The sequence below is a fragment of the Coenobita brevimanus genome, chromosome 89 (genome assembly GCF_032717465.1).
Source record: "Coenobita brevimanus isolate Jiangsu-jjx chromosome 89, ASM3271746v2, whole genome shotgun sequence".
NCBI classification, from domain to species: Eukaryota; Metazoa; Arthropoda; class Malacostraca; order Decapoda; family Coenobitidae; genus Coenobita; species Coenobita brevimanus.
The window spans coordinates 27,164,776-27,182,305 of NC_137042.1; the positions used below are offsets into that span (position 1 = coordinate 27,164,776).

At 39.1% G+C, this 17,530-nt stretch overlaps 1 protein-coding gene across 1 annotated transcript in view; it reads right to left on the reverse strand.

The window, feature by feature from the left end:
- Nucleotides 1-17,530, reverse strand: part of LOC145411448 (E3 SUMO-protein ligase PIAS2-like) — a 45,008-nt gene that overhangs the window by 2,073 nt on the left and 25,405 nt on the right. Inside the window, exon 11 of the mRNA XM_080281489.1 lies at nucleotides 1,327-1,407. Coding sequence (XP_080137615.1) covers nucleotides 1,327-1,407 — 81 coding nt within the window. The remainder of the gene's footprint in view (nucleotides 1-1,326; nucleotides 1,408-17,530) is intronic.

Below are 17,530 nucleotides of genomic sequence, written 5' to 3' on the forward strand. Positions count from 1 at the left end.
AATTTTTATTGAAGATGGATCTCTAGTAGTGAAAGAGCTATTTAAGGCTATATTTGAGAGGAGCATATGGAGTTACATGGAGAGACAGACAGACAAATGAGGCAGTGAAGAACACGTGGTGTCGCTGTGGATGTGACAGAAAGCATTAGGAGGAATACACTGTGGTGGTTTGGCCATGTGCAGAGGATGGAGAGAAAGAGACTAATGAGAATAGCGTATGTGAGTGAGGTAGATGGGGGGGGGGGGACACCGAGGATGAGATGGAGGGATGGAATAGAGAGGCATATCATGGAGGGATGTGTGAGTTGGGCGCAGGATTGCAAAATGGTGAGGGACAGGGAGACGTGGAGGCGATTTGTTTGTGGCCACCCTTTACAGGATTAAGGCATCTGGTTATAGATAAATAAGCGTCTCCTCCAATTCAATCTCTCCTAACCTGAACAAAATCATTCGAAGCTAGCATGAATAAACAAAAAAAAAATACATATATCACCAGACTAAAGGGGTTGATTTACCCTAACTTAACTGTCTTACATCTGTGCTGTGTGTAACCTATTCCCAGTTCTGTGTAGAGAAGGTCTGCAACATAATATAACTTTGTTATTCTCTCTCTTACAATACTCAAAATTATACTGACCTATTCATAAATTATAATCTTAACATTAAGTGATGACAAATAACCCCTTCTGTAGAGTGATGTCTTTCCTAGTTTATTCTTGCTACTTTTAAGAGGACTTTATTCAACTTGGGAAAGACCTCTTGTATATGGTTAAAGATTTTACCTCATCCCACCAGTCTGAAAAGTCTCTTCTAAGCTGAACAAAATCATTTGGTATGCACAATAATAACATGGAAAATACATCACAGGACCGGAGAGGTTAAAGATGTATAATATACAGGGTGACAATAGCCCAGATTCCAAAGAATTCATAATAGCTTGAAGGTGAAGTCTATAGTGTTGGCCAGAGAACCACCCCAGATCACAGCATGAGTCTGGTAGCACACCTGCATGCTGCTGTACTGTTGTTGTGCCCCTAGGCTCATCCACCCTGTGGGAGGTAGGCTGAACCTGACCTTCTCCTACAGTTCACCAGCCTCCTCTTGAGTGACAGGAAATAAGCCGAGGAACATTTGCTTAACCAGGCAGCAGTCTGGCTATATTGGTGCCATCACATAAAGGTGTCCCTCTCCAGCATCAAATGTACTGTACAATGTAAGAAGGGAGTAAGGCCAGGAGGAATATGTACACCACACACTACACCAAATTGTGCATCACACTCCATACCAAAGTATACCTCACGCCACACCAATCATCGGGGTACTTACACGACAGAGATTTCCTAAAGACGAGTCGTTTCCCGGGGTCAACTTCCCCTACGCACCAAGAATCGTTAGACTTAGTGCCCTCTGCAAGCGCAAAAGTTTCATGTAGTATCTGTCTAATTTCACTAAAACTTTTCATGACAAAATGAGTGCTAAGACCTCTACATCACAGACTTTAAAAAAATCACCACAACCACTTGTCTCTCATCATCCTCATATCCACCACAGGAACTGTTCCATCTAGAATCCTTCTGTTACTAGCAGATCCATGGCTCCAATTATCTTTAAGCATCACACCATGTAAGGAGCTTAATTCCATGTTGAGTGGAAACTTATTACTGTAATGTCTTCACTCTATAAATGGGAGGAAATTATGTCACCCAACCTCATAAGTATTTTTACTTGAGCAGATGATGTTTTATCAAAGATAAACTTACATCACACAAAGACAAATAAAGCCTGAATGTGACAAACTAAATATTCTGTAACTGTCAAGTATCTGTACCATTACTAGTGTCAGATACAGTGTTTTGTTACCCATACCGGAAGGTAGTACACTAAAATCATCTGTGATTATACACGTCAAAAAATCTATCCATAACTTTCTTACAAAACACTGCACTGGAGTTCTTTTTTAAGAATCGTTGTATGTCTGTCTACAAAACATCATGGATAAAGCAATATCATAAAGAACACATGGAGCATTTTTTACTTACATTACTGAGTACATTATTGTGTTCAAGTTTCCTTGTATGTTTTAATGCAAGTCTAGAACAAAGAAATATTGTCACCTCTAAGAATAATCTGTTTTCAAGATAAAACTTGGATAACTAAAGCAGAACATGAAAAGAAAATATAGAAATGGATCTTAAATGACCAAAATACCTCTGGAATAAGCAGTGCATAAAAAAGGAAAGAAGTAACTGATATTACCAGTCTACCTTTTGTCTGATGCAGCAAATCATATAACCTGGACAGCACTGTATTTCAGATTAAGGTAGATGTGGTAAAAAATTTAATATTACAAAAACTCTTTAATAAAAAAAAATCACCAATCACAGGTATACAATGCACAAGTGTATGAAATCATACCTGATCCACTTATATATATGGAACATAAATGATAAAGAATGAAGAGTGCCTAAGTCACAGTCATGGAATATTACTGGAACTTGTTATGATGTTGAATAATTTTTTAGTATGGATGTATACTGATTAATGCCCTTCAGAGTAAAAAAAAAATTGTATAATAATATTAAAGAAGTACAATATATTTAGTCAGCACAAAACATTAAAACATTATCATAAAGTAGTGTAATAACTTGCAATGGTAACCTCATGCTGGGACTCACAGAACTCTTGTTTAAAACAATAAACGATCAGTGATACAGTAACTGCTAACAAAAATATGCAATACATCAGAGATACCTGTACACTACAAAAATTAACATACACATAAAACACTTAAAGGCAACTAAACAGTTTTTTGTCCTGGTACTTTTGTGTTACAAGCAAACTTAAGCAAAACAACATGCAATGTTTTATGTTAGCAATGACCAGCAATGAAATAATGAGCCTTAAAATCATATCCTTAACCCATGAACTGCTACGTGCAGCCACAGCTGTTCCGAGGTGCACTGCAACATGCAGCTTCAGCATTGGGTTGAAAATTCAGTTTTCCACATGCTGTTTTGGGACGGATTGTTGACAAATGACTTGAACTGTCATATGGATATATCAGGCCTTTTCAGTCATTCACAGCCTACCCCACGCAGGCCTCATCTGTCACTGTTTGGTACGATGGAAAGTCAAGGTCTGGCCCACAAGAATTTAAAATTCACCAAGGCTACACAAACGTAGACAGGTACTGTACTGGGCTGATTTTGTCACATATTGTATATGCAGCACTCTTTCATCTAGGACCCACAGTTTTCATTTCTGATGAATAATCATGGTAGCTGTATTTTTGCATGTCCCACTTTTAAACTACTGAAATATACTTACAATGCAGTATGTTCTCTTCAATATTATACCCATAAAACTGGTATACCCATAAAACTGGTCTTTGAAAAAATAATATTTTGTACGTGCATATTTTTCTGCAGCTAAAATTACCGTACTTCAAAATACTGTACAGTAATGGCTAACATAATGCTTACATTGACCTGAAAAGGTATGTACTTATCACATCCTATGTTAATCAGCAAGATAAATTAATCCCCCCCCCCTCAATCTGCCACCGTTTATGGGTTAAACTTTAAACTAAAAGGTGGAATGCAGGCTCCCAATATCTGATAATTTCTGCAGCATGGAACAAAGATGGCACATGTTTGGCCTTCCTCTGTCACTGCTAACTGTACTGTGTAATGTGGGATGCAGGCTGACCAAACCTAATGACAGGCATTCCATTAATGACCATCAAAAATTTGGGTCTTCCATTCCACGTCGATTTAAGGCGTAGGCATACAGTTCTACAAAACACAAGCAGCCAATGTTTGTATAATTTTAATTCTCCTAATTACTGGTATTAACACACATTTCACTTGATAAACTCACATGATAATAATGAAGTCTACTTGCAATATGGCACAACTGGATATGTACATGTGTAGCAAGGACATCTGCCTTTTTTCAATGTCTCTTTTGGTCTACATGGCTGTCTACCATTATTATGGATCAGCAGTATGATAATCAAACACATAAATACAGGTACCACGTACCTCTCAATTTAAGCGAGTACTGTATTATGTTTCAGGAGAAGTCGGGTAATTTGAATTTCATGTAATGTAAACAAAATTTTCTGATAAGAATACATGTTAAGTGAAGGTGTTTGGCTCTGTGAACTTTCTAAAGTACTGTACTATATGGTAAATAAAATGTGGATTATACTCCAGAACTATATAGTAAATAAAATGTGGATTGTACTCCAGAAGCAGAAGAATGCCTGGAAGCTGTGATGAATTAAAGATAAGTTAGGTAATAAAAAAATGGTGTAAAACACTGGTGAGGCTGCCAAGTGACAATGACACGATGCTGGTACAGCAGTGAATGCATGTTTGGCAGTGTTTTCCATCCTCCAGTGTGGGACGACAGTTAGACCTCAGGTGGCCTAAAAATTAAATATCCCATGGTGTGAATTTCATTTGTTATTAAATCGTGTTATTTTCTGAAAAATGAGTATTGTAAACAAATAAACAGATTTCATACATCATATTATTTCAAAAACATGTAATTTAAACTCGTGGAAATCAAGCAAGGGTTAATTGAAATAAGAAATGAATGTATTGAAAGCAAGAAACACGTAAAGAGGCTAATGAAGAGGAAGAAGGAGGTAAATAATGGTCAAGGAAGAAAAATGAATGCAAATTACTCTGAAAATAGGAAGCAATTCGGGAAAGAGGTGCAGAAATGTAGAAGTGACAGTGGGAAGAAATGTGAAAGTGTGAAGGATGTAAGGGGTGGATTATTAACCCATGGGGATGAAGTAAGGACCAGATGGAAAGAGTATTTTGAGTCTGATGCATGGGAATAGAGAGAGCTGAGTGATTGTTGACATGACTGGTTTTAGGAGCGTATGGAGAAGGAATGTGCCAGGATAAGTGACAGTTGCACAGGTGAAGAATGCTGTGAAGCAGGTAAAAAATGGGAAAGCAGCTGCAGTTGATGAGGTGTATGCAGATATGATTAAGTGTGCTGGTGAAAGAAGAATGAAGTGCTTGTTGGAGATATGTAAGAAAGCATGAGTAAGTGAAACTGTGCCACTAGAGAGGAAAAAGGCAGTGATTGTACCCCTGTACATAAATAAAGGTGAGCAAAATTAGTGCAAGAATTATTGTGGCATAAGTCTATTGAGTGTTGCAGGGAAGGTATATGGAAGAATTATTACAAAGAAAGTAAGACAGATGTCAAAAGTCCTAGTGAGTGACGAACAGGGCGGCTTTAGGAGTGGCAAAGGATGTGTGGATTAAATATTTGCAGTGAGACAGATAGTGAAGAAGGCATGTGTGAAGGGCTCTAAGATTTTTCAGGCATTTATGGATCTGGAAAAATCATACAACAAAATAGACACAGAAGGATTGTGGAAGGTTTTGTGCAGGTACGGTATAGATGGTAAGCTGCTTGGTGCCGTCAAGAGTTTTAATGATGGTAGTGAGGCATGTGCAAGGGTAAATGGGCATCTACTTGAATGGTTCACGATCAATGTAGGTGTGTGACAAGGTTGTGTAACGTCCCCATGGCTGTTAGATATATATAAGGATGGGGTGATGAGAGAAGTAAAAACATGAGTAATGGAGAGAGGGATGGCACTGGTGATAAATGGTGATGGATGAAATATCTCAAATCTGCTGTATGCCAATGATGCAGAGTTACATGCAAATACCAGACAAGACCTTGGTAGACTAGTGCAGAGTTCTGTAGATGTTTGTGAGCATCATGCCTTGAAAGTAAATGCAGAAAAGAGTAAAGTGATGATTACTGCGAGAGAAGGTGACTCCCACTGTGATGTTACAGCGAATGGAGAAAGACTGGAATTGGTGAGAGAGTACAAATACCTGTGTACAGTGACAGAAAACAGAGGAAAATGTGCAAAAGAAGTGGAGAGTTGTGTGAAAGGAAAGTGGCTGGTGCTGTAAAGGCCTTGATATGGAGCAGAGACTTGAGTGCTGCTGCTGCGCAAGGATTACATGAAGGAGTGTTTGTGCCAATATTAACATACGGATGTTAGACTAAGGTATGGCAAGAAAATGAAGTCATGAGAAAGAACAGTAATGATGGGACTGCTGAGGAATGTGTGTGGGGTACAGACAGTGAATAGGATACGGAATAATGTGATTTGTGAAAGATGTGGTGTGAGGAAGTCTGCAGACACCAGAATCAAAGAGAGAGTACTGGGATGATTTGGTCACGTGGAGAGAACAGATGACAACAGAGTGATGAAAAAGGTATATCTGAGAGAATATGAAGGAGGGAGGAGGCAAGGCAGGCCAAGAAAATGGTGGAAGGATATGGTGGATGAGTGTGTGAGGAAGAGATGTATGGATGTTGGTGAGGCTAAGGGGCTGACAAGGCTGAGCTGGCTGGATGAATTTTGTGCAGAGAAAACCTGGGATTGGCACACCTTTTTAACATGACTGCATTCAGATTGGCTCTAGCAGATAGGTATATGTGAAGCTACAGAACACTGTGAAATTTTCTGGCCTATCTGATGGAGCCAGGATTTCAAGGGCTTGAAATCTGTGTGAATGGAAGCTTGGCCACTGGATTGGGCAAACTTAGGCTCTCTGGTCATTGCTAATCCTCACCCTGCCCTACGGTGAGAAAGGAAGTCAGGATGGTGATGATGATGTAAATCCAGAGGTACCTGTATAACCATTTTATTTCACGCTGTACAGGTACGAAAACTGTGTAGTATCAAGGTGATGGTTATGGCACTAATGAACACACAAATGCAGTAACTGGTATCCCTCAACTCACAAAAGACTTAGGGCCAATGATCAGACCACTCACTGAGATACAGCAATTCAAACAAAATTAGAATCAGCATAGGTTCCTACATTTTATTTATACTAACTTGGCCAAAAATTGCCATCTTTCCATCTTCATTGCTGAGCTGCAATATTAGATTTACACTAGAATACTGTATGATGCTAATCTCGAAGTAGTGCTATGAAATGGATCTAGGATCATAAGCCTTTTTTTTTTTTTTTTTTTTTGCCACCGAACTGATGTGATAAAAAGACAAAAACCTAGGCCAAGTTAGAGTGAAAAAACTATGGTTAATTGATAGGGATGACACAAGGAAGTGAAAGACACCACTCCAACCATGATTGTGTCTGCTGGAGGGAAATAACAATTGGTGTTTTTGTGTGTAATGTACCTTACTCTTGCATAAATGGATGCAGGTTTTTGGTACCCAAATATATTATTCAGAAAAAAATAAAAATAAAAAAATAAAAAAATAAAAATTACAGTGATGCTACAACCGAAGAATGGAATGCAAATGTTAAAGCTGAGCAAAGTTGAACAAAATGCTGTATTACAACTGTATTGCTTAAAAAACGGCAAACCGCAACACTATACTTAAGGACTGCTGAAATGGCATATTAATGAATTACACAACAAATAAACCTACGTATATGCCTTCAAAAGACTGCTTACACATGCTAGAAAAGTAATACCAGAAGAGGTTCTGTATACGAAGTCTCATAATCAGGTTCAAGTTGTATTGAAAACTGGTCTCTCACCACCATTAACCATTCTCCTTCCTTACCTCACCGCCTGTCATTCTCTACTGGACATATCATATCAGCCTTAATTTCTTCATTAATGATATTTTGTTTTTAATTCCACTGTTACTGTAAGTGCTCCAAGCTTACTACCTCCTATAGCAAAGATGATGTGAAGATTATATTTCACACTTTCTTCTTCGATCTGTCTTTCAGAGCTTTCGTAAAACTAAAGACTAAGTTATTATGATGGTTACAATGATGATGCAGCTAATCTTAAAGCTGCGTATATACATATACATACATACATATATATATATATATATATATATATATATATATACACAGTATATATATACTGTATATATAAGAATCTATCTATCTATTGCCAGATGCCTCAATCCCGTTTGGGGTGGCCACAAACAAATCGCCTCCAAGTCGCCCTGTCCCCCGCCATTTCACTGCCCTGCTCCCAACTCACACCCCCCTCTCTCATATACCTCTCCACCCCATCCCTCCATCTCATCCTCGGCCTCCCCCTCCCTCTTCCCCCCTCCACCTCACTCACATACACTCTCTTCGTCAGTCTTTCACCCTCCATCCTCTCCACATGGCCAAACCACCTCAGTGTGTTCCTCCTAACGCTTCCTATCACATCCACATCCACACCACAACGCTCCTTTATATCCTCATTCGTCAGCCTGTCTCTCCACGTGACTCCACAGGCTCCTCTTAAATATAAGAATAAATCTATCTATATATATAAAATATTGTCAATATGAAAATTGCATTTGACAAGAATACTCGAGTTTGGGAAAGTAATTAACATGATTGTGTGTAACAAATATTTTAGGAAAAGTGAGAGTAGGTTGATTATACTGTATATGAGTCTGGAGGAAACAGCAGCCAGATAGACTATTTCCTGTTCAGAAGGGCTGATAGGAGGTTAGTGAGGGATGTTAAAGGGAGTGAGGAGTGTGCAGAAACACAAGTCATTGGTATATGATGTGATGCTTAAGGAACGGGTGATGAAAAAGAGGAAAATATGGACAATGAAAAACCAAGTAGTTAGGGATGCCTTCTACAGCAAGATGAGAAGAGTAGTGGCTGAACAGGGAGACAGTGAAAGAAGTGTTAATAAACAGTACAGAGCCCTCAAAAACAAACTTGTGAGAGTTAATGATTCAGTGTGTGGATGGACAAGGAGTCCCAAGACATAAAGTAACTTGGTACTGGGATGAGGGTAACGAAGCTGCAGTTATGGTGAAAAGGCTTTTCCAGGAACAAGAAGGGTGGTAACAAAGAGGAATACATGGAGGCCAAGTGCAGGACTAGAGAAGACGTTTACAGGGCAAAGTCTAAGTCTCAGAGGCTTTACTTGATCACCTACAAAGTGTGGTGAGGAAGAATACAATATTTAAGATGGCAAATCAGATGATGAGGGAGAATAGAGATGTCATAGGTGAGCAGTGTGTGAAGGATGATAGAGAAAAGGTAGTGGTGAACGGTGGTATTATCAAAGATGCCTGAAGAGGGCATTAAAACAATTGTTGAATGAAGAGGTTGACTGGAACAGGGAAAGTCTGGAGCCAGCAGATCCAGTGTCTGGCCCTTGGCCTTTGATTGATGCTGCTACTGTGAGCAGGACAATTGGCAGGATGCAGGTGGGGAAGGTAGCAGGTGTGTCTGGGCTGAATGCTGAAATACTGACAGCCTCAGGTGATATAGAAGTGGGGTTAGTCACTGACATGATATATACATTTATACATGTGTTTCATCCCAGAAAATGAGCTGAAGAATGTAACTGTAAATGTGTACAAGGGGAAGGGTGATGCCCCGGAAAGAGAAAATTATAGATGTATAAAGCTTTTGGACCAGATACTGAAGGTAATGGAGAGAGTTCTAGAAGGTATGATTAGAGAAATTGAATATTGATGAGATGCAGTTTGGGTTCATGCCAGGCAAAGGGACTACTGATCCCATACTCAATGTTCGGCTGCTTCAGGAAAAATATATGGGAAAGAAAAGGTAACTATACTTTGTATTTGTTGATTTGGAGAGGGCTTCTGATAGAGTCCCTAGAGAGGTGGTGAATTTGGAAAGGATGGGGGATGATAACTGGGCGCAAAAAGTGAGAAGTGTTAACGTTAAGGGTAGGGCTGCGAGAGGTAGATTGAAACAGACGTCAGTGAGGTCACTGTGTGTGACCTCAGGGATAAGGGACTGAATAGGGAAGCAGCCAGAGACTGAGCAGCATGGAGAGCCGCCATTAGGTGACCAAGGCCGAGGCACGCAAGCATGTTGCAGCCTTCAAAAACGAACTGAACGAATGAAGGCTGTAATGAGATTAATGTATATTTCCTCTTGGAATCTACATCTAACAATATTCTTTATAAATTTTTGGGTGCTGAAGAGGGACGTCTTCACATGGTGGTAGCAATGTAACTGGTCACTATTCAGTTATACAGACATCCCTTAACCAACAGAAGGATGGAGGGCTGCAGGAGAAGAGCTAAACCAGCAGTTTACTAGGTTAATATTCTGATGAGCCTGGGGTCGCAACAACAGGGCCTGAGTGTCATTCAGTGTCTGAATTCAACTTTGACTAGAAACTGGTGCAGCCTGATAAAAGTATCTGGCACAAAGTTAAAGCATTTACTCACTTCTCCCATGTGGTTACAATGTAGTTTTTGTGCTGGGTAACTCTCCCCAAGAGACCTGCAGTAAAACTGCATTACTACTGCAGTATATGCAGTAATGATTGGGCCACATGGTCAAGATGAATTGCAGATACAGTGCCAGTATGTAACCGCTCGAACTAAATACTCCCACAGATCTACTGCAAAGATTAGGTTAAAGAAGCGCTTGTGTTGTGTGAATGAGGTGCTGTTAATGAATGCTTATTAATTCTTTCAGTCTGAGGATTTTAAAAAATATAAATTTATTCTTACTATCACCAGACAGATTTATTAACATGAAGCCCCTCAAGTAGTGAAGGGATTTATGAAGGCTAACCCCTTCAGCTCAGAAAAACCTTCCTTAAGCTGAGTACAAAAATCTGGAAGAGCAATTAATAATGATGTCACCGACTAACATGATTAAGCTTCCTATTACAATACATTTAGAGATCACTGACCATGTTGGGATGTGTTGGTCTTTACACTTGACAACCGCTCTCCATCTACCCTGAGGCTGACGTATTTCCCTAACCAAACCCCTATCTCCAAGCCTCCTCACAGAATCTTGTTCCAAGTTTTCCTTAGTCTTGGTCTATTCATTCTTTCCTCCACTTTCATACATCTGACCCTCCCCAACCAGTCACCTTCTCCTTTCTTTTAAATGATAAAACCACCTTAGTTTACCAGTTCACATCTCTTTTATAATACCTTTTATGCTGCAATATTATACTAACCTTTTCTCAGTTATCATTCAGTGCTGCCCTACTCATCCACCGCAACATTTTTGTGTTCTCTTCTCTCAATGGCCAGGTCTGACTGCTATATGGTTGAAAGGAAAGCCTCTTCACAGTCAGAGAGGCACATTTACAAAAAAACTTCTTCCTTTTACTTCTTATTCTAGGAACAGGACTAGCTTCAGCACTTCCTTCTACACTCAGTATGTCTCCCAGACAAAAGAATTGCTCCACACACTCCAAGTCATTGCCATCCTGAACAACACTTTCCATTCTGTCCCACCCATACAAACCCTTCAGTCGTACTAAGGCCAACTCCCCTATGGAGTTCTGTAACCCCCAGTAGGGCTGAATAAATCACAAGGCAGTAGCCAGAATCATACACAGTACTTAAACGATGTCCTGTTCTTCAGTGAGTCATGTGAAAGTATGGTGTAGTCTCAATGATGGGGTGGAGAGGTATATGAGAGAGGGGGGTGTGAGTTGGGAGCAGGGGAGTGAAATGGCGGGGGACAGGGCGACTTGGAGGCGATTTGTTTGTGGCCACCCCAAACGGGATTGAGGCGTCTGGCAATAGATAGATAGATAGACAGATGATAAGCTTTGCTGTGAGGTAACGGTACTTTGGTGCACTTGTTCTAGCCTGACACAGATCCCTAACCCCTTCCAACCCAGCTGACGATCAAGTATAGCTAGCCTGGAGGGCTGATTTGATTGGTAAACAAGGAAAGTAATTCTTGCTATGCAACTAAGTTTGATGAGACCACAACTTAAAATTCAAGTTATGGGAGCAGCCCAATTCCACGTAGCAAAAACGACTGTGGTACATCATCAGCTGAAGAGAAAAAGTCTTATAGCAGAAAGTGGAAAGAGATAGGTCTTAGTAGGACAAGTCAGTGGGAATGGTATCTCATGGAAGCTAGTAAAAAAAAAAAAAAAAAAAAAAAAAAAAAATCATCTTTTCTACCTTTGTTTGGGAATTGCACCAACCTAATTGGCACAGGCTTCATCAGCTATTTCTATCCATAATTATTAAGCATGTTTGTATTCAAGATTGATGTGGATGTAGTGCGAAATGTCAGAATTAACCTGAAATGGTTTAGCCATGTAGTGAGAATGGAAGAGCTTGTCTAAATCAATGTGAGTCAGGTGGAGGGAGAGAGAAAGGCCAAAGAACCAAATATAAGGTGGAGGGATCGAATGAAGAGGTATTTGAATGAGGCGGTGTGAGCTGGAAAGAGGGACACCCAATTACAGAGGCCAGGATGACATGAAGGTGATACGTTGATGGCCACCACATCCAGAATTAAGACATCTGACTACTAAAAAAGACACAGTATTCACAATGTTAGTAAGGATGTTTCAAGGCACTGTATCAAATGTTATGTTTACTGGTATATCCCTACAGGACTTTCTCTGTGAACTACTGCTAAGGAAGTATGTCAGCGTGCTGTCCTTCACCCTTTGGCTGTGGTAAGATTCTCTGAGCTGAATAACTTGTCTACTGAAATCACCATCATTATCTCCAACATTGTGCAGCTCCTGGGAATCCCTGGATAATGGAAGACCATAATGTAACTCCCTTTAGGCTACTTTCTTCTCAAATAAAGTACAGAGTTCCTTATTCTCGGTTAAAATTTTAATCATAATATTTTAAAACATTTTTGATGCCCAAGGTTGTTCTCGAGGACGGCAAATAGTCTGGTGTTCGCTGAAATTTAATGCTGAGTGGGAAATTCCAGTCAAAGGATTAAATGACCATGTTACAATACCCTAGCCTCAAGTCCTCATATTTTTTCTTTCCTTTTCCTCTTCTCATTTCCGAGGCATAAGGAGATACGCTACTACCCATTTAATCCCTGAGTGAGATAAAAGGTAACTAAAATGGGTGAGTGAGGATCTGACAACCGCTTTAATCTACCATGGTAACCCCGTCATCCAGCACTTGTGTTGCAAGCAGCACAGGATCCCTTACGGCACAGGCAGATAAACTGTACCTGATACTTCCTTTCTCTTTTGACTCATATCCCCTCCCAGATAAAAAGTATAATGCCATCTTTAAATTTCCTCATGCTGTGTAAAACAGATAATGGGTTTAGCTGCCTACATTCAGCAGAACTGTTGGTGACTGTAAAAGGGATTCTATACTAGTTTAATTTTCAAGGCTTCAGGTTACTAAGCACACAACATACATCACCAAACATTGAAATCAAACAAATAATATACTGTACAGCACTATTCTTAAAAAAACTAACTATCCACTGACCAAGTACTATTACATATGTAACTATATTTTACTGAACAACTATAATGCCAATGTTGCAGCTTGACTGGATATTTTAAAAGTGACAGGAATAAGATAAGAAAGAAAGACCCTCTGCACAATAAGACCACTAATTTCTATCTATCTATCTAAAGCCAGATGCCATAATCCCATAAGGGGTGGCAATTTGTCTCTGAGTCAGTGGTTTTACAGGGAGGGGCACTAACCCTCTGCCAACCCACTTGCTGACACGTGGGGAACACGTGTGTGTTGGTTATATGGCTGGTTACCACCAAGCACTGTAAATGGTTTCTTGGCTTGCAGAAAACCATTAGGCTTGTGACTCAATGTAAAACTGCCTGAAAAGGAAAGAAGAGTAACAAAAAGTGACAGGAAATATGGGAGATAAAGGAAGAGAGGAGGGCAGACAGAAAAAGAATGATAATGGTGAAGGAAGAAGCAGGCAGCACTATATCAAGTAGTGGATAATGGTCGCCACCACATACCACCAACCACTGACTTGACAATGTATTTAATGAAATTTTTAAGTATGACAGAGATATGAGACATGAGTAAATTGTAATACTGTCTAAATTATCATCAGGTAACTAGCAAGTAAACTATCCTTTGGACAAAAAAAAAAAAAAAAAAAAAAAAAAAAAAAATATGCACATGAATTCCATGTATAGGTACATAATTTTTGCACTAAAATGCTTATCCTTGTAAGTATAATTACTGCTCATTAAAACAAACTGTCGCCTAAACGTAAAGGATATACCAATTTACATACAATACACAACCTTATTTTCACTATCATATTTTATTGCTGCTAGTGATAAAAAAAAAAAAAAAGTGCCCCGTAACTGACTTGTGTCTATCACAGTGTTTATAACAATGATTACTGTAAAATATACTGCAAAATTATAACTGAAAATAATTGGCTCTGAGGATACAGTTATCACAAAAGTTAATGTGGGTAAAAAAATAAAGCTCTTTTTATCCAATACTGACAAATAGAAATGTTAAGAGATCATTTCATTACACAACACAGAACCAAAAAACTTCACTTTAATATCAAAACTGCAACTAAAAGATGTCTTGATCAATAGCATAACTTTCATCTGATGGTCTTGAATGCATCATTATACCTGGAAACCATCATATAAGATATTAGAGCAGTTGGAACTACCTGGAAAATTTATTGAAATATTACACAGAAATCTGACTGCAAAGCTTGATGTGCATTGGAATTAATATTACAGTATAACCACACTTATGTTAATGCACTAGCTAACTGTGCATACTGAATATCCTCAAGATTTCTTTTAAAATTTCATCTATCTATTGCCTGACATCTTAATCCCATACGGGGTGGCCACAAACAAATCGCATTCATGTCACCCTGCTCTCCATCATTGGGCCATCCTCAATTGCCTCACCTCACACATCCCTTCTCTCATATACAGTATCACTCCACTCCATCCTTCCATCTCACCCTCCTCGTCAAACCCACTTAAGTGCGCTCTTCTAGTATGTGTCTCACTCTCCATCCTTTACACACGGCCAAAATACCTCAAGGTATTATACCAATCCCCATACTACTGCATCAGTCTCAAACCCATATGTTAATTGGGCACAAGGAAACCTCTTGCAGTCTCCATATACAGACCTTGTTTAGTATTCAGACCTCAATAGCATCACCCAACTTCCTTCCCTCTGCCACTCTACCTTCCAACTCTTGCACACAATCATTTTTTTTTTTTTTCCCCCCTGTATTGCACCCAGGTAAACAGACTCCATCAGCAGTGTAAGTCTCTCCAATCATCAGGACATCACGATGAGAGTCACCTTTACTCTCAACGATCATCAGTTCTTTTATCTACATTAACTTGCAAAACCCAACACTCAAAGACGTCCAAAATCTGCAAAGCTCCTATTCACTACTCGAGTCTTTCTTAACTAACTTGGCCCAGATTTTTGCCATTTTGCTTCTAATTTCACACAGCTCAGTGGCAGAGCATGACAATACTACAGCTCTACATCCATTCCACAGCACTTCTTCGTGACTAGCACTATACAGCATTTTTGTGTTACCTCTATTGCTATATCACAGCATTCAAGATGGATAAGATAATTTTATGCCAAGTTAGAGTAAATGTGTATAGCAAACAACACAGCATCATCAGTAAATATCAAATCTCAGGCACTCTTCCACAATTCATAACCACTCTCATCCCTAATCCACTCCATGTGCAGTTCCCTCTCTCACAACTCCATCCATTAATGTACTGAATAGCCATGGGCATATCACACACCTATGACTTACTCAAACAGTGATAATGAACCACTTCTTTAGACATCCACCTACAGTACTCTACACATGCTTCACTACCATCACCTAAACTCTATTGCATTCAGCAACTTTGCATGCACATCAGACATAATAATACCTCCCATTACACTTCTCTTCAGCTGTAATACATATTATCCAAATCCATAAATGCCTTGCAGTTTTTCTCTATGCTTTCTCCACTAACTGCTGTTTACTGTTTATCATAAATCTGGCAATAGATAGATAGATAAATAGAAGTCAAAGTCTAAGCATTGCAGTATATGCCAAGTTATCAGTTACCCTTAATTTCTTGGAGGAAAAACTGTACAGGAACTCCCTCACTAAACTACCACAGACAACACAAAGCTAATCTAATATTTCTGCATAAATGTCACTGACTATTACTCACAAGGTTCTTATATGTTGAAATAGTCCAAAGAGATGGCTAAGTCAGCTCATTTAGATCAAAACAGTATGTACCCAAATTAAACAATATGGATTACCTAAATCCAAAATTAACAATGTTACTTCAACTAAGATCTAACAGAAGGCTTCTAAATCACTACAAAAGAAATGTTCCATAGTCCCTCAATAACTTTACTACCAGGTAATTGGTACTTATTCTGATAGAGAAGTTCCGACAAACTACAAGCACTCAAGTTCTTAAGTCACTAAACTTTTTCCCATACAACAACCCAAGTTATGATACTTCACGTACTCCACTCAATCTGTCCCCCTTCAACAAGATAATTTACTATTCTATAATTTTAAGTGAATGTACTGTAAATCAATAGGCAATCATGATCAGGAGTTTACTACATTTATAGCAACTTGTATCTTTCAGAAGCAAACTAATACTGTATTTAATGACAACTGGAGTTAATGACAATTATCTCCATCTGTACACCAGATTCATAATCTACTTCAGCCTTTAATAACTATTAACTGGAAACTGGACTACAATATAACTACACATCAGTCTCTTACAATAACTACCGGCCAATATCTACAGTATCTTGTTAACACGTGGATTGCGAGCCACAGCTCTGGCTGGGTAGCGTCATGTTGTGAGCCACAGCTCAGGCTGTGCTGGCCGTGCATCCAGTAAACAACTCGACCCCCACGCAAAACTTACGCATGGCATTACGGAAAGACGGAGAAAGATATTTTTTTCTTTTCACCGGATAATCCCCTAGATGTTTATTTTGAAGTATATAATAAAAAGATTTTTTTTTTTTTCACTACTCCCCTATGTAAACTTTCGCATGGCCCTACGCAAAGAGGGAGAGAGAGAATTTTTTTTTTTTCCACCAGATAATGCCCTGGATGTTTATCTTCAGGTAAAAAAAAACAAAAAACAAAAAAAAACATTCTCCTTCATTTTTTGCACACCAAAGGGTGAGATAAAAAGAAGTAATTGCGCAATTCATGGGTTAACACCTGGTGTTAGCGTCTTCACTATAATGACAGCCTTTTCATTTTAAACAACTTACTATCAAATGATCTAATTAACCCCTAACAGGTGGGCGACGTTACGTAAAGTCTGTGAGTGAGGAGGCAAGCGACGTTACGGAATGTCCAGCCATTTTCAGTCCTAATTTATTGGTGAAATTGGGTGATCAGGCATCTCGTCATTTACTGTCCGGCCCTCTACTCTGCCAAGCCTTTAAACAAGTAAAATAGAATATACATATACAGTATAAGTTGTAGTGTTATAAATGTTCAAGTAAAATAGTATATAAGTACATTGTTATATGTGTTCAAGTAAAACAGAAAACACATACATAAGATTTTGAAGACAATGAATAGTGTAATGAATGCATAAATGATAAGTACAGTGTTCAGTGGTGAAGAAAATGCAAATGAATGAAGAGTTTGCTAGCCTCGCCCCGGGTGCACCTGGTGATAAGCTGCCTGCTCGCTCTCCTCCCCTCCTCCTCCCACAGCTAGCAGAAACATATTACCACGTGTGT